This window comes from Achroia grisella, unplaced genomic scaffold (assembly GCF_030625045.1).
Source record: "Achroia grisella isolate CSIRO2021 unplaced genomic scaffold, CSIRO_AGI_Agris_v1 utg1062, whole genome shotgun sequence".
Lineage (NCBI taxonomy): Eukaryota > Metazoa > Arthropoda > Insecta > Lepidoptera > Pyralidae > Achroia > Achroia grisella.
Genome location: NW_026712566.1, coordinates 4,913,116 through 4,934,437, shown reverse-complemented (window position 1 = coordinate 4,934,437; position 21,322 = coordinate 4,913,116). Strand labels below are relative to the sequence as shown.

Genomic DNA, 21,322 nt, shown 5'->3' with positions numbered 1-21,322 from the left:
CTAGAGCAGTTCATTTAGAGGTGGTAGGCGATCTAAGTTCTCAAGCATTTATCCTATGTTTACGTAGATTCGTTGCGCGTAGAGGTAAACCTCAAACAATTTATTGCGACAATGGCACCAACTTCGTGGGGGCAAACAATGAACTAGGTAAGATTATACGCTCCAGTCGTGATTCGGTAATAGATTTTGCTAACTCTGAAGGAATTTCTTTTAAATTTAGTCCAGCCTATTCCCCACACTTTGGAGGCGTCTGGGAGGCGGGCGTAAAGGCAGCCAAATATCATTTAAAGAGAGTTGCAGGTAATATTTCCCTAACCTTTGAAGAATTGTCCACTCTATTCACCCAAATAGAAGCTATTCTTAATTCTCGACCTCTTTCTCCTTTATCTTCCGACCCGTTGGACCTAAATCCTTTAACCCCGGGGCACTTTCTTATCGGTCGACCACTGGCGTCCCTGCCTCATGCTGCTGCAGAGGAAGCTAATTCCAAGTTCTACATGATAGAGAAACTGCGATTGCATTTTTGGGAACGCTGGAGCAAAGAATTTGTTGCTGAGTTGCAGCAGAGAACAAGGTGGAAATCAGGAACCGGAGATCCTAAAGTAGGAGATATGGTGCTGTTAAGAAATGAAAACATACCACCCCAGAGCTGGCGGCTGGGTCGTGTAACGAAGCTGCATCATGGTGCAGATAACATTTGTCGAGTGGTGGATATCTACACTGCGAGAGGAACGATACGGCGAGCCGTTCGTTACATTGTAAAATTACCTGTGGAAGACACTGAAGAAATTGAAAGTTAACTCTTTCAATGGCCGGAGGATGTTCACGCCTAAAATGGAGACAAGGTTGGCAACACTAAAAGTGTTGTCATTGTTTTCTGCGTCATTGTCAAAATCTCTCTCTGGAAAAAACGTTGTGAACATTAAACGATTCAAAAACTTGTAGTTTCTTTATATCAAGTAAATCAAGTAAATGATCGTACTGATCAATCAGTGACCACTCAGACATATTACCAACGTTAGAGGAATTCAATAAATTCCTAGAATGCAGGTTTTTGGCTATGGAATGTCTTCATAATAGCGAGAGAAATGATGATAAAGTAGAGAGACCAAAAGTTTTTAGTGTCACCGCAATCTCCTGTTCCTTTTGTAAAGAAAGTCATCTATTATTCCAATGTGAAAAGTTTTGTAATGAGAGTTATGAAAGTCGTCATGAATTTATTCAGAAAAATAAATTATGCTTCAACTGTTTTGGAAGTAATCATCCAGTGAGCCGATGTAAGAGACGTACCACTTGTAGGCGTTGCGGACGGCGACATCACTCTTTACTGCACCCTGAGGGAAATTCGAGTTCATCGTCTAATATGGAACTAAATCAAACGAATGAATCCGAGCACAGAGAGCAAGAAAATGTGCAGAGAGAGGAGGTTCAAGAATCAAGTCGAATTTCAACACATTTTGCTAATGGCTCAATATCATCACCTGGTCAAGTAATGTTGGCTACGGTTTTAGTACATGTGGACACTAATAGAATTTTATGAATTCTGAATTAATGTTACGCATGTTGTATTTGTTACACTATTTAAAACTATACCTAAAGTAATGCGAATCCACGCAATGCAACGTCATCAGATCAAATTAATGCCAGAACAGGCTCATATTTTAGAAATATAATGGAAATACATCGAGAAAGAAAAACTTTATACTAAAATCGTACGACGGTGTCGGGAACCGAATCGTTCCGGGAGATTCAAGTCCAGCGGCGGGACGGTAGCGGGACGGTAGCGGGCCGCGGCTACAATATGTCTATATATATTTTATTTATTGTGCTGTTGCGTCTCGTCGCGGCGAACTACGTCACGTATAAAAATAACACGTCTATAATAGTATTTATACAGTATATAGAATATAAAACCACAGAGTATTCATTATGTATATAGAATCTCAGTTCGGGCGGCACTCGCCGGGCCGGCGTCGATCGATCGAACAGTCGAACGACGGACAAGTGTCGTGCGTCGGTTCGGATCGCGTCGACTCGTTCGCCGGAGCCGTCGGCGGCGGACCAAGTCGCGCGACAAAAATAGTTTCAACGCAGCTGTCGTCGGGGCGGCGCGCGACTAGACGGAGTCGTCGAGGGCGGCGGCGGGGGCGGGGGCGGGGGCGGGGGCGGCGGCGGGGGCGGCGGGGCGGTGGGGGTGCGGCGTGGGGCGGCGCAGCAGCGCGGGCTTGGAGCCGCCGGTGAGCGTGAGGTCGGCGAACTTGGCGGCCACGCGCATCGTGTTGCGGGCCGGCACCGGGCTGCCCGGCCCGCCCTCCGCGCCGCCCCCCGCCCCCGGCCCCGCCCCCGGCCCCGCCCCTGCCCCCGCCCCCGCGCCGCCCGCCGCCTCCGCCGCGGCCGGGGCCTCCCTCGCCTCCGCGGACCTGCACACGACGAAGATGCTATAAATATTCGACGATACCATTATATAATTGATAAATATACTACTGCTCCATGTGAAAGATATTCCTATTGCAGAATCTAGAGACGCAAATATCAATGGAGGCGTTGTCGTCATTGAAATATGAAAGTCATAACTTATTAAGATATACATTGTAAACCGACTGACTATTAAAAAAAATAAGTAGTTCAATTGAGTTTCTTGCGAGTCCTTTTAAATTGGATCTGTATACTGAACTGCATAAAAACAAAAAAATATATAATTAAAAAAATTTGACGTTCATAAGCGACTACAATATCCTAACTGAATATATAATTTTTTAATTTGAATTGACGAAATCGATCCAGAGACAAATAATAGTAATTTTCTCAAAAAGAATCATTGTCGTCATCAGGTTTATGACGTGTACGGTGTAGTGACGTGTATGGTGTACCTGTGCCTCTTCCTCAGCGTGTGTGTGTTGTGTAGGAAGGTGTCGGCCGTGTCCGCGGTCCGCGCCGGGAGCCCCAGCACCAGGTCGGGTGCGGCGTCCCGCGCGCCGCCCTCCTCCTCCTGCTGCTGCTGCTCCTCCTCATCCTCGTCCTCTTCCTCCTCCTCCGACTCCTCCTCCTGCTCCTCCGCCGCAACCGCCTCCGGACTCGCAACCTGCGACCACGTTGTTTGTTCATTGAAACCTTTCGCCGACGATCAAATGCAAACTTTAACTCGAGAGGGTTAACGTCTCATCCGACGATTATAAATTAAAACTAACCATCGAGTTTAGGTGCATTATTATTCTATAACAATATTCGCTTATTCGACAACTAAAATGTTTAGAACCCATTTTTTGGAAAATACAAAAGTTTATACAATTTTGAGCATTAATAACGATAATAATAATAATAACACTAGAAGTTTAAGTACTAATTATGACAACAAACTAAGCAATTACAAAATTAATAACTGTTACATGCAACATAATATCATCTATATTTAGCCCATACGATATACGAATTACTTAAATAATGCAAAAAACACGTTGCTAAGTTAAATAATCTTATCACCTGCGAGGAGACCGACGGCTGCTGTCGCTCCACACTGCCCGCTCTGAAACATGCATTATATTAAATAATTAATAATACTGTGTAATACTCAACACGGATCTCTCCATACATAAACATTTAAGTCCACTTTGACTTATGTTGCGGGTGAATAATACGATGTTGCTGGTCGAGACGATGTATATTACAGATGATGATAAACTGACAATGTGTACATAGAAATAATGATCTTATATACTAAATAAAAGTAGGAAAATGTAAGGTGGGGTGACACAGTTTAGATACAGCAGTGCCTAGTAGACAATATTGAATTTGTCTTACTAGACATTATTAAATGCAATTATTATTTTGATGTATCTAGGTGACTGTGTCCCATAGATATTCCCCCTTGAGAGAAAAAAAGTATATATATTACACACAAAAAAAAATTATAAAAGTTAACTGTAAAATTTAAGACGTTATCCACTTTAGTAACAATAAAAATTCATTATACCCAAATAACGACGTAAATCTTCGACTGTCGTGGGTTTAGGGTACTCGTCGATTGCTTGCCATTTTTCTTGCGTTGGTTTCATCCCTTGGCTCGTTATATGATAACCAAGAAAATCTAACATTCATTTGTGAAGAACTCTCATTTGCTCATATTAATTGTTTGCGGCGAATAGTTTGATTTCGCTAGCGCTCTCTTTGGTCTGTGCTTGTTTTTTATTCATCGAGATTTTTGCTCCGGTGTCCACCAAAATTCTATAGCCACTGTTAGAGTCGGTTATAGCTAGGCGGTTAGACGGATGAACAGCATAGCGTTCCGTCTTATTCTGCGTCGAATCTAGTTTTCCGACGGTTGTCTATAGGAGCGCGGCATGTCACATTTGTATGCCTTTTCTTTATATTTGCGATGATATAATATAAATAATACTCATTTTTCTGACTACGCAATGACCGTAGGTGCGAATTTGACCTAGATCGGTAGTTGCTGCGTCTGTTTGTGTGTGGCGAGCGCTTTTCGCGTATATCAGCAATTTCTGATCGCAGTGTCGCAATTAGTGACGACAGGTGTGCAATGACGTCGGCGGTGACTGTTGGTTGTACTTTTGTAGACAGCATTTTTGCTTTATTTTTCCAGTTTCAATTTTTCGTCCAGAGATTATATCCAGCAGGCAGTTGTGTTTACTGGGGGTCAGTAGCACGGCAGGATCCTTGTTGCGCAGTATTGCCAACGACTTTTATGCCTCTTGAATTTCCGAGCCGGTGAGACCCGCTTCTGGGAAGCCGGTGGAAATGTGCAATCGTTGGTGGTGCGCAGGATGCCGTCAGACAGAGATCTCTTGTTTGATCTCGTCGTCTTCCCAGGTATCGTCTCGACCACGTCGGCCAGATCACGTCGGGGTCACCACTGTTGCAGGTGAATAATACGATGTTGCTGGTCGAGACGATGTATATTACTGATGATGATAAACTGACAATGTATACATAGAAATAATGATCTTATATACTAAATAAAAGTAGGAAAATGTAAGGTGGGGTGACACAGTTTAGATACAGCAGTGCCTAGTAGACAATATTGAATTTGTCTTACTAGACATTATTAAATGCAATTATTATTTTGATGTATCTAGGTGACTGTGTCCCATAACTTAAATGAAGGAGAAAAAAAATTACTTTTCAATATCTCAATAGCCGCATATAGACAGTGGTCTACATGGGAACATAGGTGCAGTTGTGCCACAATACAACAGTAGAGACGACGTCGTTTTACTTAAAATTAAATACAAAACTCCACTTCTGCCAAATCAAACTAAAAGCAGCGTTAACACAATCAGCAGACAATTTACAATACTGAACACTTATATATCAACTAACATCTGTTTTTTAATCCCAGAGAAAAATTTGACGTTTGCGATGTTGCCAGGTTTTTGCATTTTTTTAAATAGGGTTGTGGCACGATCGGAAATTAATATTAATTACCAATTTTTATAGGTTATTCGGAAATAATGTGTGAGTATTTATATAAAACGCATTTACACGAAATTAAGAAATTACAGGTATATGATTATTGTATCAAAATAGGATTATATTTTTCACTAAAATAACGATTAACTGCCTTTTGATAAAACAAATGACCTTTTATAAAAAGGTCATTTGTTTGTGTCATATATCACATTTAAAATATTTTGCTGTTTGAAAGAAAAAAAAATGTTAATACAGTAAAAATTACTATTTGTACGGAAACGACAAAAATGTATTTTTATGTTGTATAACACGACGACAGTAATGGAAACACTAGTAGATGCACGTACATTTTAAAATGCTGTTGTGGAAACGTCATGTAAAACTTTAAAACTAATATGTTAAAATAAAAGTTTCCGATTAATCAAATCGGTATCGCAGGTACACCACTACTCCGCTACAGCTGGTAACATTATTAGAAAATTTTACATTTACATCTGTCAATTTAGTCTCCGGGATTAAAAAGCAGACTATAATTAAAAAGGCATCCTTTATGTTAGCTGTGGTTCATTTGTCTTCTGCTATAGTCGTAATATAGCGCCCGGCCAGGTACTACCACTACTATTACAATCCCACACTAATAAAACATGTTTCAGGCGTTAACCCTATGGAGTATAACCATATACTATCAGATGGACCATATGCTTGTTTCCACCATCGTAGTATAAAAAAACAGTGTAAGTTGGTGGTATACGGACCTGTAGTGGTCCGTGCCGTTGGGCTCGCACCACTCCCCACTCTCGCCGTCTTCACTAGTTTCATCTGCAAATTGAGAACGGAAAACATCGTTACGAGAAGAACGTGATTTAAACTTGCGTGTTGCCCTTTTAAATAACTGTTGTTCGGCTTTACACGTTTAATAATAAACTGCCAAATAGCAAATTTAACGTAAGTAAACAAATAATCGTAAGAAAATAAATCAGTCATCAGAGCAGAGAGTTCACGGGTGAGTCAGTCATCACTGCGCTCAACCATATTTATAGGGACCCCCATGACCCGTCGCATCACGTCTGGATATTTAAAATTTTGACAGGATCACAATGTTTTCTACGTATATTTAATCGAGTCATATTCCTATGTGTTAGAAAAATCTTTGCCACAGTAGGCATCTCTCTCGTCGATATATACATAGCAATTTGTAACGCCCGCAGTATTTCTGGCGCGTTGCTGTTATTAGCCACATTATAGTGTTGTCGTTGTACCTTGTAATTTTGCTGCGTTACATCCCTTGTTAAACCAATGTTAGGAGCGAGCTGCCTTCTAACAATCCGGTCAAAATCTCTGTCTATAATATATTACATATTAGACCAATATCTGTTGTCGTCTATTTCCGTATTTTATTTATGGTTTATCGATTTATAAAGTGCGCAATGATCGCGCGCGACTCACCGTCGTCGTCGTCGTCGTAGAGCGAGAGGTCGACCTGGTCTGCTGACTCGGCGGCGGCGGCGGGGGCGGCGGGGGTGGTGGGGGCGGCGGGGGTGGCGGGGGTGGAGGGGGTGGCGGGGCGGGAGGCGGGGGGCGAGGGGGCGGGCGGCGAGTAGAGCGCGTGCGGCGCCACGTCCTGCGGGAACACCTGCTCGTGGTGCAGGATGGTGCGCTTGACGAGCTCGTTGACGAGGTTCTGCGCCGCCACCTGCGCGCCGCCCTCGCCCCACGCGGCCAGCAGCGTGGGCCCGAGGCAGATGGCCAGGTTCCACGCGTCCATCATGTTGCGGTGGCTGTGCTCCGCCAGGTGCGCCAGGAACGCGAACAGGTAGCGCAGCACCAGCAGCGCGGGCTGCGGCAGCGTCTCCAGCGTCTCGCGCAGTCGCCGCACGAACTCCGCGTCCGACTGCAGCGCCGCCACGCGCAGCAGGGGCTCCTGCAGCTGCGGCGACAGCAGCGGCGGCCGCACCTCGCGCAGGTACAGCTTCAGCAACCCGCACACCTGCAACGGCCCGCACGCGCACGGCTACAACCTCACTATTCTCTTCATAAATTAAAACGAATCAGTCCTTCCGAGCGCTCGACTACGAGAGTGACAGGCGATTCGACCATACTTATTTATTTATTTATTAAAAGAAAACCGAGGCTGACTATGCCTAAATAAAATCAATATAAACGTTATACTAAGCCACTGACAGGCTTTCACAAATAACAGTACAGTAACAAATAGTGAATTTATACAAATATATACATATACATGATCTTAAATAATAATTATTGAGGCGGCTACACGTATCCGTCGCACGACTCACCGAGTGCGCTCGAGTGCTGCACGAGCGACACAATAAATAAACGTTACCGAGTTGATGTCGGACGCGTCCCGCACGTGCGCCAGCGGGTCCTCGCCGCGCTCGAAGGCGGCCCGCAGCGCCTGCATCTCCACCTGCGAGCCCGACACGCGGAAGATGCCCTGGTGGTGCAGCCCTGCAAGCGAACGCGGCCGTGAGTGGGTGTCGGGGCGGGGGCGGGGGCGGGGTCGGGGGCGGGGCGTACTCACCGTAGGTAGCGATGACGCGCACGCAGGAGGTGAGCACGAGCGGCAGCCGCAGGTCGAGCGGCGCCGCGAACTGGCCGCGGCGGGGGCGCGCGGCGCGGCGGGGCGCGTCGGCGGGGGGTGCGGGGGGCGCGGGGGGCGCGGCGCCGGCCGGCAGCAGCCGCGCGCGCGCCGCCGCCGCCTTGCTCTCGAGCCGCGCCAGGCGGCCGGCGCTGGCCACGTAGGCGCGGAACTTGTGCAGGTAGTAGTCCTCCTGGTCGCGGCGCGGCGCCTCCGGCTCGTCGGCGGCGGCCTCCCAGGCGGCGTCCCCGCCCTCCATCTGCCGCACCAGCTCGGCCTCGGCCGCGTCCAGCGTCTTGGCGCTCTCGCGGCACTCGGCGCGCAGCCGCCGCGCGCCCTCCTCCAGCTGGCGGAGGCGCTGCGCGAGCTCCTCGTGCGCGGCGGCGGCGGCCGGGTCGGGCCCGCGGTCGGCGCCGCCCAGCAGTTCGCGCAGCTCGGCGTCCTCCTGGGCGGGCGGCGCGCCCTGGTAGGGCAGCGGGCGGGGCGGCGCGAACGCGGCGGCGTGCGCGTCCAGCACGCGGCGGCGGTCGGCCAGCGCGTCCAGCGCGTCCGCCGCCGCCAGCAGCGCGCCCGCCGCCGCGCCCGCCGCCCGCGCGCGCGCCCCCTCCCCCGCCGCCGCCGCCCGCACCGCGCGCCCCACCACCGCCTCGAACCCCACCTCCGAGCACTGCGCACGCAACACCGCCCGTCAGTCCGGGACCCTCGCCGAGCCTCCTCCCGTCCCCGCCCCGGATGCTCACTCACCAGCATTATCTCCGTTATGTCGTCCAGATAGTACCTCTGGAGCGTCGCGTTCGCCGCCTCTAGACTGAGAATGTAATCCGCTCGCGTCTTGAGCGCGCGGGCCCGAGCTTCGCTGTGTCGAGCTCGTCGCTAGAAACGTAACAAAATCCATAGAGTACAAATATAATATGTAAGTATTGGATCTCGAAAGGAGAGTGGAGGTGGCGGATACCTTGTCGAGCTCCTTGTCGAGCGCCTTGAGCTTCTTGGTGCGCGGCGTGTGTGCGGCGGCGAGGCGCGCGCGCTGGTCGTGCGCCGCGCGCAGCTTGGCGGCGGCGGCGCGCCAGTCGGCGGCGGCGGCGGCGTGCGCCTTGCCCGCGGCGCCCGCCTCCGCCAGCGCGGCGCCCAGCTCCTCGTGCCGCTCGGCCACTGCACACGCACACGTTGAGCGCTCGGCCGTCGTGCCGTCACCGCCACCGCGACCACTAGGCCGAGCGCCGCACCTGACCCGACTCACCGATGTCGCGACACTTGCGGTGCAGCCGCAGCGCGTCGTCGGCGGCTCGCTGCAGGCGCGCGGCGAGCGGCCCGCCGTACAGCTCGGCCAGCGCGGCGTGGTCGCGCGACAGGGCGCGCGTGTTGTCCAGCGCCGCCTGCCAGCACGTGAAGGCGCCCGTCAGCGGCCACTGCTCCCGCCTGCGCCCGCACACACCTCACGTTAGCGTCCGTACCTCGCGGCGTCGTCTACGTACATCGACGTGGTATGCGACGAGGATACAGTACTTGTGCCTCTGGTCCTTGTGCCGCTGCAGCGCCGCCCGCGCCAGCTTGTCGAGCGCGCGCGAGTAGTCGTGCTCGAGGTCGGCGCGGCGGCGGCAGTAGTCGTGCAGCTCGCCCGCCACGCCCGCCGCCGCCTCCGCGCGCGCCTCCAGCACGCGCGTCTGCTCCGACAGCTGCAGCCGGATGTCTGCAACGCGTTACGGTACAATACGGTAATGATCGAGTCTATTGTACTTACAGTCACTTCTAATTATAAATTAAACTAGAATTAAAATCATAACAAACAAAATATAACATCATAAAGTATTGCTTTTATTTTTACATGCTTTAATGGACACGATGGATCGATACAGACCTACATACATACAGAGATACCTGATAACATTATATATAATGAAGTTGAGTAAAGTTTTGAAAAGTTTATCAATTTGCGAAGAGACAAAAAGAAATTCGATCCCAATCCCCGAACACCGTCCAATTTTTTTAAATGATGTAATGCAATCCCCATGAATACTTCAGTTTCCTACTATTTCCATTTAATAATTTAAGTTTAAAATAACAATAAAATAGTAGGTCCTAACTTAAATTATTTCAGCTACCTATATAGAAATTGCCCGTACAGTTGTGTACTCGTTCCCGTACATAGTACGTACGAGTCTATCTAATCTTAATCACTACACAGCATAAACAAAGTCGCGGTCGCTGTCTGTCCGTCCCTATGTATGCTTAAATCTTTACAACTAAGCAACGGATTTTGAAGCGATTTTTAATAGATAGAGTAATTCAAGAGGAAGGTTTATATGTATAATATATGTACACCCGGACGAAGCCGGGGCGAGTAGGTAGTAATCTTATAAACGCGAAATATTATGACTATGTATAGATATTTGTTACTCTTTCCCACAAAAATTACTACCACAGATTTTAATGAAAGTTTACAGTAATATAGCTTATGCACCAGAGTAACATAAAGCCTTTATGTTACTCTGATGCATAAGCTACCTTTTACTAGCTTTTGCCCGCGGCTTTGCTCACATTAAATTATTCCCCTAGGGGTAGAATTTTTTCAAAATCATAGTAGCTTTATGCATGCAAAGTCTCAGCCGGTTTAAAATTGACAAAGTTTTATACAAACTTTAATTCCCTATTTTATCTCCTTGAATTAATCGAAATCCTTTTTTAGCGGATGCCTACGTCATAACATCAACCTGCATGCCAAATTTCAGCCCGATCCGTGAACGCGGGTGAAACCGCGTGCCCTGCTAGTAAGTAATAATATAAACCGTTTTATAGCTGCGATAGCGTATCAAAACAATACACCGTGGTCCGTTATTAGTTAAGTGGTCCCGATGTGATGCGGCGAGGGGAGCAGCAGACCACCGCCGCGCCGCGCCGCGCCGGCCGACACGGCCACCGGGGCACCCCGCGCCCCCCCCGCCGCACCTTCGCCACCCCCCGCCGCCGCGGACATACTCTACCATTTATTGCAATACAGAAGACTAGCTGACCTGCGCGACTTCGTCTGCATCACATTTATCGTTATATATATCGCCCAATTTAAGTAACATTTTTTTTAAATTATAGCCTACTAGCTACTCGCCCCGGTTTCGCACGGGTGTACATGTATTATATATATAAACCTTTCTCTTGAGTCGCTCTATCTATTTAAAATAACTGCTTTAATATAATAATAATCCGTTGCGATGTTTTAAAGATTTAATCATACATAGGGACGGATAAACAGCGACAGCGACTTTGTTTTATACTATATAATGATAATAATATCTTATTCGATGTATAAGCTATGTTACTGTAAGTTTCATCAAAATCCGTTGTGTAGTTTTTGCGTGAAAGAGTAACAAACATGCATCCATACTAACAAACTTTCGCATTTATTAAATTAATAAAATTTTATAATGTAGCACAGACACCACAAATCTTTAAATAGTAGGATAACAGAGAGAGAAAGAGATCGTCATCAAAGAAACATATCTCCAACTCTACTAAATGGATAGTATTTTAGTATCTTCTTCTATTTTAGTATTCTAGTGTATTAGGTATACGGTAGGGAAAAAATTATAATGTAACAAATTTGACGTTCATCAACGGCTAAAATGTCCTACATGAATAAATGATTTCTGAATTAAATTACTTCGTATGACTTACAATAGAATAAGATCGTAAATCTCGATTACATAGTTTTTTTGCGTCTTACTGCAGTTAATAAACTCACCGCGCGTTCCCATGTATCACAATAGAACGCACAGAGCGTGCTTCAAAATATGTTTCCTTAATTGAAGTCGCGTAATTAGCAATTTTTTTTTATTAAATTTATTTGTTTCTCTACTGTTTTTATTATCCCATTTTTTTTTGTATTATAAATATATTATGTAGTACTTCAGCCGCGATTTGATACGGCCAAAGTTTTAATTGTATAATGTGTTCCTCTGGAGGGGATGTTAAATTATCGAAATAAATACATATATATTATAGTTATATACATACGTAAATGAATAAATATATATTTCTTTTTAATTCAAGCAGTAAGACAGAGTCTGATCATGTCAGTACTAGTCAGTTGTGTTTTTTACATTGTTTACACTACAACACTGATGACAAACTCTGGGCCACTCTGATTTAAAACAAAGACCGCAGTGTATGTCGACATAAACATTAAGTGTGAAACCTTATTACACTCTTTTAAATAAAACCCTTTGTACGGTATGTCACCGTACAGCCGTAAGTATATTTTCCACCGCTCCGCGTCCATATAACGCTCACACATACCATTTCTTCAGTACACCAAATACTCACAAGCAAGCATTGCAAAAGCAAATAGTCTAATTAGTGTTCGTAACTTGAACAGACCAGTGGGCTAATTATGTAACACGATATGAAATTGTTTCTGTTGAAGTTGTGATGCAATATGAAATCATTTCAATTTAAAAAATGCGATCAAGTAAGGTCGAATGACCGCAACATAAATCATTTCTATCGATAAAACACTACTATGAAGTTGCAGCGGAATATTGTTAATCCGACCAATTTAAAAAGTCAGTACATTAGATAGCTTATACCTTCAGAGGGATACATTTTAATTTATTGGGTTGTTACACTAGTTGGTTGATTTGAAACAATTTTTATTGCGTTCAAAAATTACAAAATATACTGCAGCGTTCACTTGTTCTTTTATTTTAATTTTATTAATAGACATTTAATAAAATAAAATAAAGAAAGTCTATTCTATTCTAATGAAAAAATAAGGTTAATAATTTAGAATATAAAAGCATATTTTATACAAACTATTTATAATCATTAATAATATTAATCTAACCTACAAATTAAATTTTCTTTTCTGCTATAGATACCTAGGTAAGTACGTAGGTATCCATATAAATTTAAAATGATATGGGCACATCTTTTTAAATTTGTACATAATTGTAAAAACTTTAAACAAATAAATTTATTTACTTTAAACAAATCACAGAGCATCATAAACGTTGTATTCCGTTCACAGAGCACCGTATTCATTGAAATAGTTTTTTAATTATATTAATATCATAATCAACCCTAATTTTATATTAAACATTTACTCTAGTTAATACAACATTCTATGTGATTTGGGACGAAAATAAAATATCGAATTGGCAACACTGATGTCGTGTTGTGAGTCGTGACAATTTTCCCATTTTAATAAATTTAAAACCTTTTCACGACTTTCTACGTAATATTTAATATAATAAAAATATATGTAATACTGAAATTTACCAAAACAAGATAAATAATGCTGCTAATGATGATATTTTAAAGATTGTAACCAAAAGAAACACCTTCTAAATTGTTTCTCATAATGTAAAAACCGTTTCAATTCCACGCTGTCATTTCGGCAAAATAGCGATTACGTGACGTTGCAACGAGGTTACTAAATCGACATTCGATAGAAATAATTTTTATCGATATGTAAAGTTGCGTTTACGTTGCAATGCTAGTTGACAGCGTCAAATGGCGTCTATATGATCGCATTATTGACGTCATTTTCACTACGTTACATACGAAAATCGTTGCGAACGAAGTTACATAATTAGCCCACAGTTCACAAGCAGCACCCGTTCACGAGTATGACGGATCAAAACAGACTATTCTAATAGGATAAACATAAGGTAATTGTGTAAAGCAATAAATATTCTAAGTTAAATAATAAAATACTAAGAAAATTGTTAAAGATTGTAACATGAATCGAATTGCCTTTGTTTGTTGAGTCCTAATAATAATGCCATAGCTTCCCGTGAAAGTGTAACGGCCAACAGCATTGGAATAGTTCGAAAAAAAGCTACATTACAGCACTTGGTGTGTCCGCAGTCTGTGATACATGTTATAACGGAATACACATGTTTAACAGAAAAAGATTACATTATGAAAATTTACCCAAAATTAATATTAGGTACATATGATAGACAAATATTTTTAGAGTATGCAACAGGAGTCCTTACAACAACAATAAGTGATAAGAATAAGTAGTGTAAATATTTATATATAACTAGCTGTACCCGCGACTTCCTAGGCGTGGAATTTAACTTTTTTTTTGCTAAAATAAAATATTTTTTCTAAGTAGCTTAAATTACTTCTTTAACATCACCCAGTAAAATTCCCATCAAAATCGATCCAGCCATTTCAGAGATTAGCCAGAACAAACTGACCGACAGACAGACAGACAAAAATCATAAAAAATCTTATTTTGGTGTATGTACCGTATTTATATTCATATGTACGTAAGTAAGAAATGCTTATTTCAATATTACAAACAGACACTCCAATTTTATTTATATGTATAGATGTAGATTAGGTTTTTTTTAGTAGATCACAATGAAATAATGCTCCCGCCTGGGCTAACGATTTACGCTGGACGGGCATCAGTGGAGGATGATAGGGTGAACATGAGGTCAGGTTATTTAGCCCATTGTGTCAAATTCACCAGGAATTGATGACGATGGTTTCCAGGGGAACCGCGTGGAGGACCTGACATTGTAATTGCTAGCAATAAGAACATCAATCCACATTACTAACAATCACCTTTCCCTCTAATTAGAGTATTACATGTACATACAATAAGTAGTATAAGGATAGTATAAAAAAACTTTAGGAAAACATGTACAGGATATAAAAAAAGGATGCCGCTGCAAAGGAAGCGACAGATAAATAAAAAAGACCAGTTGGTGTGGTGGTTGGTATTAAATAGGTCAGACCGTTCAGGTTCGCATGCCCTGTGTTGTTTGTTTACGGTTTATGAATGACTAACATATCACCGAGTAGGTATGAGATTGTTTTAACTGTGACAGCGCAGACCAAGCCACAAACAAACAAAACACATCTCTGGAAACGAGCATGCGTCACAATTATCAGGATATTATGTTACCACAGAATTACAATAAATGATCTCCCAGCTTCATTACATAAACTGCTACATACATATTGACGGATTTAAAAATCTATAATAATTCGAGCCTGCCTTACAGTTTTCATTTCTCGTTCAGTCGTTCTATCTATACATATAAATAAAATTGGAGTGTATGTTTGTAATATTGAAATAACAGTTTTTTACTACATGCATATGAATATAAATACGGTACATACACTAAAATAACATTTTTTACAATTTTTGTCTGTCTGTTTGTTCCGGCTAATCTCTGCAATGGCTGGACCGATTTTGACGGAACTTTTGTTGGCAGGTAGCTGATGTAATAAGAAGTAACTTAGGCTACTTTTATTTTAGAAAAATAAAGGTAAATTCCACGCGGACGAAGTCGCGCGGAACAACTAGTAGCAATACGAGAATGTTGCGGGGTAATAATACTATGTTGTTGGTAGAGACGATGTATATTACAGATGATAATAGACTGACAATATGTACATAAATATATTGATCTTATATACTAAATGACAATAGGAAAATGTAAAGTGAAGTGACACATTTTAAACACAGCAGTGCTTAGTGCACAATATTGAGTTTATCTTACTAGGCAATTTAATTGCAATTATAATTTTGATGTATCTAGGTAACTGTGTCCCATAAGAACACCAGTACAGACATATTTTTTTCGATAATACTTCCTATGCATATTTAAATTGTTATTGTGCTAATGGGCACAGTCTGACACAGTTGTTCAGTTGTTCGTTGTTAAATTATAAATAGTGTAACTAGATAATCACAGTTTGTTATAGTTTATGCTTTAAATACCGGATGATATTGTTTACCCTTCTGATATAAATATTCCACGATAAGAAAATGAAGGTGATTCAAATCAAATCATTTATTCGCAGAATACAGTACTTATAGTTGTATACAATATTAAATATAACGCCCAGTGTATTCAGCCTGCATACAGGCGTGAACATTTTTATATATTAAATATATTTATATCATTCTGATTATTAAATTAAACACGTCATTGGAATTATTGGCATATATAATGACTATAGATTATGCATTATGCATTCATGTTAATTAAGTCGATTGATTAATTAATTATCAACGACAAAAAATGTCAAGAATCCTTTTTTTTGTCGGATTACTTTAACGCTGCTGGCCGCAGCTGGCCTTTACAGCTTCACCGGACGATAGTGGTCGAGTGCAGATGGCACTCCAAACCAAAGGAAGGACTTATGAAGCAGCTGAAGGCCAACTCCCGCCTGACGGATACGACTTTAGTCTGAGGGCACTGCTAGAAGTTCGAACCTCGGCTCAGACGTAATTTCGTTCCCCGTTTGAATTGGACGGAAAATCGATTGGATGGAAGACAAGAATCCGTCAGCAGCAAATTGTAGAGAGAATGAAGCTTCATGTGTACAACTCTGCTAACTAAAGGCGAAAGCAAACTTCTAACTTCTCATTATAAAATATAACACAACACATAAAGCAGAAAAAGAGTCCGCTGTACGGACTCTTTTTCTGCTTTATGTGTTGTGTTATATTTTATATATCATAGAAAATATTTAAAATAATAATTTGGGGACAAAATCAATCATATTAAGACCTATAATGGGATTAACACGGGAGCAATGGGAGTCTGCGGATTGTTTCTTATTAGAATCGGCGAATGTTACATAGATACAAATTCATGGAAATTGATCAATCTCTTTTAGAGTACTGATTGATCAATTATAAAAGTATATATGAATCTGGTTTATGTACATAGTAATAAAATAATATATAACAATAATATATAGGGCTCTATTAAAGCTGCCATGCCTCGTCGGTCATCGCGACTACACACAGGAATGCCAACCGTATGAAGACCCTAGTACAGGCACCAGATTCTTGGTCTTCAATATGAAGTACATACGAGATTTTGACTTTCGGGATTCTGTTATAATACAAGGATGATTGAGGTTAGAGAGCCACATAGACATCTGTACCAACATTATTACGAGGAAAGATTTGGTTATTTGTTAGCATTGAATAGGTTCCGAAACCAATGATCAGAATCCTACATTATTCCCTGATGACCTTAAGTGATAGAATATTTTCTTAAAAATGGGATCGAATAAAATTTTTAAGAATGTAACACAACGATTGAAAAAAATACAAAAAAATAATATCCTTCTGTAGGATACATATTTCTCCACCGGGAAACATTTGTTTTTACCTAAATATTTTACTTGCTATACACATGTCTGTTCGTCTTTTCTGTACAAAAAATAATTATCTTCCAAGTAACTAAAGAACGTTGGCTCACTGAAGGAACCACGATGACAACACAACGTATCAATCAACAAAGAGCTTGTCTGACAACGGTATAACTTGGACCACCGAGTTATACCAATATATATTATGTTATTTGTGCCAATATACATCAATACAGTGAGAAAATTTGTATGTATGTCGAGAAGAACTCTGTGCAACTTTTAAAAAAAAATGACATAGTTTGGATGTATCAAATCAGTCACGGTCGTTCAGGATTAGCATATGTTCTCACATCTGCATATGTTCATAATGTACATATGATCGGACCATTGAACAACGCATACAATACATACATTATGCAGTGTTCAATTCCGAGGGAAGTTGCCGCTAGTACATATTATAATAAAACAATGCAACCCCATCGAATGTTCAGCCCCTTTGATTTGCCTGCATGAGTCAACGAGTAGGTAACCAGTTCATAAATTGATGTCAAAATCGTGGGAATAATAATAACACATTACTTAAATATACAATAGAAATATATAGAAAACACCCAGACCGATACAAACAATCATACTCACGAATGTTTGTAAACGGTGCGAATGTTTGTAGACCAGCGAGGCCAACGTGGAAATATTTTGCCTCAAAACATGTGTTGTGTGTAATAAATACTCTGGGATATTTTAGAAAATATGCAAAAACTGTGAAAGGAACGGGATGGGTGTTTCGCTCGGCTGAGTGCAGCTGACGGTGCGTCGGCTGCGTCGTGTGGAGACTGCGCCCCCTCGCTACCTGCGAGTACTTGCTTTGTGTTGCATGTAGTTAGCACTACATACGACCTACTCACTCGCACCTGCGGCGGCGCCCTACACCGGCCCGCACTCCAGCGCTGTGCGCCGCAACAAAGCACAACACACAATTTGTTTACACCGCAATTACTAGTGGCGTTGCGACACTCGGCTCTACTGTTACACAGGTGCACAGCACGCATTACTCTATCCCGCTGCACACTTAACACATTTCGACCATACCGCGGCACATACCGTTAACAAATTTAAAACAAGATTCGTGTAAACAAATGCACCGGCGACCGACACACGTGACGTCCGCGGAGAAACGAGAAAAAGATCACGAGCGCCAACGTACAGGTTAGCGGTGTTATAATTAGTTATTGGCATATAACAAGGTGTCGACGTTTTTGTGACCACTAATAGATCATAACGGTACACCACGCAGCCAAAGTATGGAGAATCACGGAGAAGAACAACAAAAATAAAACTAGTCGCGGCCAGCGAGCGGCCGCCGGGGTTGTAACGTGACGGGAGCGTACCGGGGTGTGCATTGGCGAGGTCGGAAGTTCCCCAGTCATGTCGTGGTTGCACGATGCAATGGAACATCGCTGAGGCGGCCCGCAGCCGCCGGCGGTCCAGTCGGCTGGTGAACTGAACTGGCGGCGCGCGCCGGCCGCGGGTCCTCCGCGCAGCCTCCGGAGCCCCGCGCCCCGCCCCGCCCCACCCCCGCCGCCGCCCGACACATGCACCCCTTGGCTCGTCTCGCGCTCGCGCCGTCGCCGTCTCCCCACCAGCACGTTGCACCCTTCCCGACTCCGCACGTCATCTCGCGCACCATCACCACACAATCATAGTTCTCCGACACTAAAAATAACGTTTTAGTAATAACTAAAACGTTACTGGGAAATAGCAAGATCATAGGTTTGTTTACATGCAAGCAACAAGGGAATTAATAAGTTGCGACTCGAATTATAATGACACTAATTGTGAAACTTTTACTTAAGATTTATTTTTAAGTCAATCCGCATAGTATATAAATAATAAGGGAAGACGAAGATCGCACACTTTGGTACACGGTAAGATATTAGGCAAACCTTATAGGACGAAAGTACTTAAGGTTCGGTGTGTATCGATCGATCGGTTGCCGCTAAGGTGTTATGGAAAGCGATCTATATTTAGCCTTCATTATAATAGCGAATACTAGAAATAACGACATGACCATTTTAATTGAATAACAAAAAATTACATAATTTTTTTTGTTTAGAATAGAAAATCATTCATATCATAGAAAATCAATTCAAATAATAAGTTTATTTGAATAAATGATTTACTATTTAAGCACTTTTGAATAGTAATAAAAAAATATGTCGTGACAAAATATTTTTTTAATCTACCGCTCATTCGGAAAGCTGTCTCATCACAAGACGAACGAGCAAGAAACTTGTGTGTTGCTCCTTTAAATAATCCTTGTAAGTTTACATTTTTCTAGTCGATACGTGGGAATACAAACTACCAACCAGCACTAATTCATTAGGGTCAAATATAAATACACAATAAGATTAAATAAGTGGAAGTGATAAGACATATAGTGTTGATAATATATCTTCATAAAAGGTTGGCCACTACAGGACTCCTCCCGACAACTTTATTTCTACTGGATGATACAGAAATTATGAACGATATACACGGACAGAAACCCAGTCGATAATAATAGAGGATGAGCTGATGATGAGCTTGAAGTCAGATCAGGTAGCACATTATGGTGAAATCACTAAGATTTAACTAACATGATCTTTACGGGGAACTGCATGCAGGTCAACCGGGCACATTGTCACGGGACCAGGAATCCAAAAGTAAAATGCAAGAAGTCTGAAAAAGCAATATTCGCTAGATCCAAGTGGATTGTAATATGAATGCCGAACTAAAACCGGTCGGTTATGGTAACTGTACCGGAAGAACATAAGTCTTGCATAATACTTGTAATTCACTTATTTTTTTATAAAAAAGAACATAATTTTGAAATTAAATGTATCTGTATTATAGTAAACATGTACAACATTTATTTGAAAAGAATACGAGCCGAGTTTCTTGTCAGTTCTTCTCATCTCGAAATCATTCCGAACTGACGGTATATTTGACATATAAGAGTCTGTAATAGACCTACACGAATAAAGATATTTTGAATTTTGAGAAACATACAACCTATATGACCACAACCATTGTGTACAGTTCTGAACACTCACTTTCTACAAAAAGCGTATCGGTTGCAAACTAGCGAAATGATTTGTTTGTGATCGCAAATAGCCATTTAATGTAAAATAAAATTATAAAAATTCAAATTTGGAACGTCAGGAACAACGAACGAACGTTATTTTATATACATTTTGCGCTTCTTCTAGAACATTCCATAGCGTCTTATTAAAATCAGTGTACAATACATTCAAAATATTTTTTTTATTTCAATTAAAAGAAATTAAACATTGCAATATTCCTCCAGCAAACATGATTATTATTATTTATTTCTTTTGATCATATACACATTTTTTCCAAAAGGAAAACACCAACAGTTTAAGATAATCAAAGTAAGATATCGATTGAATTTTAAATTACGTTATATTATACTACGATTTATATTCAAAGTTTCTATTATATTATTAAACACTTTCCACGTACGACACCCGCACAGTCATCATTTTTATTACTCTTATTGTTTACTAGCTGTACACGCGACTTCGTCCGCGTGGAAAATACTTTATTTTTCTAAAATTAAAGTACTCCTTATACGTCAGCTACCTGCCAAAAAAGTCCCGTCAAAATCGGTCCAGCCATTTCAGAGATTAGCCGGAACAAACAGACAGACAAAAATTGTAAAAAAAAAATATTTTGGTGTATGTACCGTATTTATATTATTCATATGCGTGTAGTAAAAAACGGTTATTTCAATATTGCAAACAGACACTCCAATTTTATTTATATGTATAGATGTATGGATTAGATGTCTAATATTCACAGTTCAAGTTATATGGACGCGGATGCTGGCGGCTGTACAATGACGTACAACCTGGCTAAGAAAAAAAATCATATTTCGCCCTATTCCCGGAGGAGACTCTGTTACAGTTGGCGTCCCTGGTGTGGGTGCCGGGCGCTGACCGCACAACCGGTCCTTACTGCACATCCGATGCAACATTCACCTCAACCCGCCCCGCCCGTTGCATGCTCTCTACGCCACGATATCAAAACTAAATAGTTACTTTTACTTTACTTTACTTTACATTTTTTTAGATACTATTACATTTTTTTTGTGGATTATAATGGAATGGT

The 21,322-nt window shown here is 42.1% G+C and overlaps 1 protein-coding gene across 1 annotated transcript; it reads right to left on the bottom strand.

The window, feature by feature from the left end:
- Window positions 1-1,538: 1,538 nt before the first annotated feature.
- On the bottom strand, window positions 1,539-19,830 carry LOC131854788 (rho GTPase-activating protein 4-like). The gene is made up of 14 exons (XM_059205951.1): window positions 19,789-19,830; window positions 18,541-18,814; window positions 9,533-9,716; window positions 9,267-9,445; window positions 8,982-9,178; window positions 8,771-8,899; window positions 7,970-8,693; window positions 7,772-7,896; window positions 6,874-7,414; window positions 6,183-6,342; window positions 3,481-3,523; window positions 2,871-3,082; window positions 2,366-2,420; window positions 1,539-2,323 (listed from the first exon to the last, which is right to left on the bottom strand). Exons 1-14 carry the CDS (start codon window positions 19,828-19,830, stop codon window positions 2,117-2,119), a joined length of 3,072 nt encoding a protein of 1,023 aa, XP_059061934.1. The 3' UTR covers window positions 1,539-2,116.
- Between the last annotated feature and the right edge of the window lie 1,492 nt (window positions 19,831-21,322).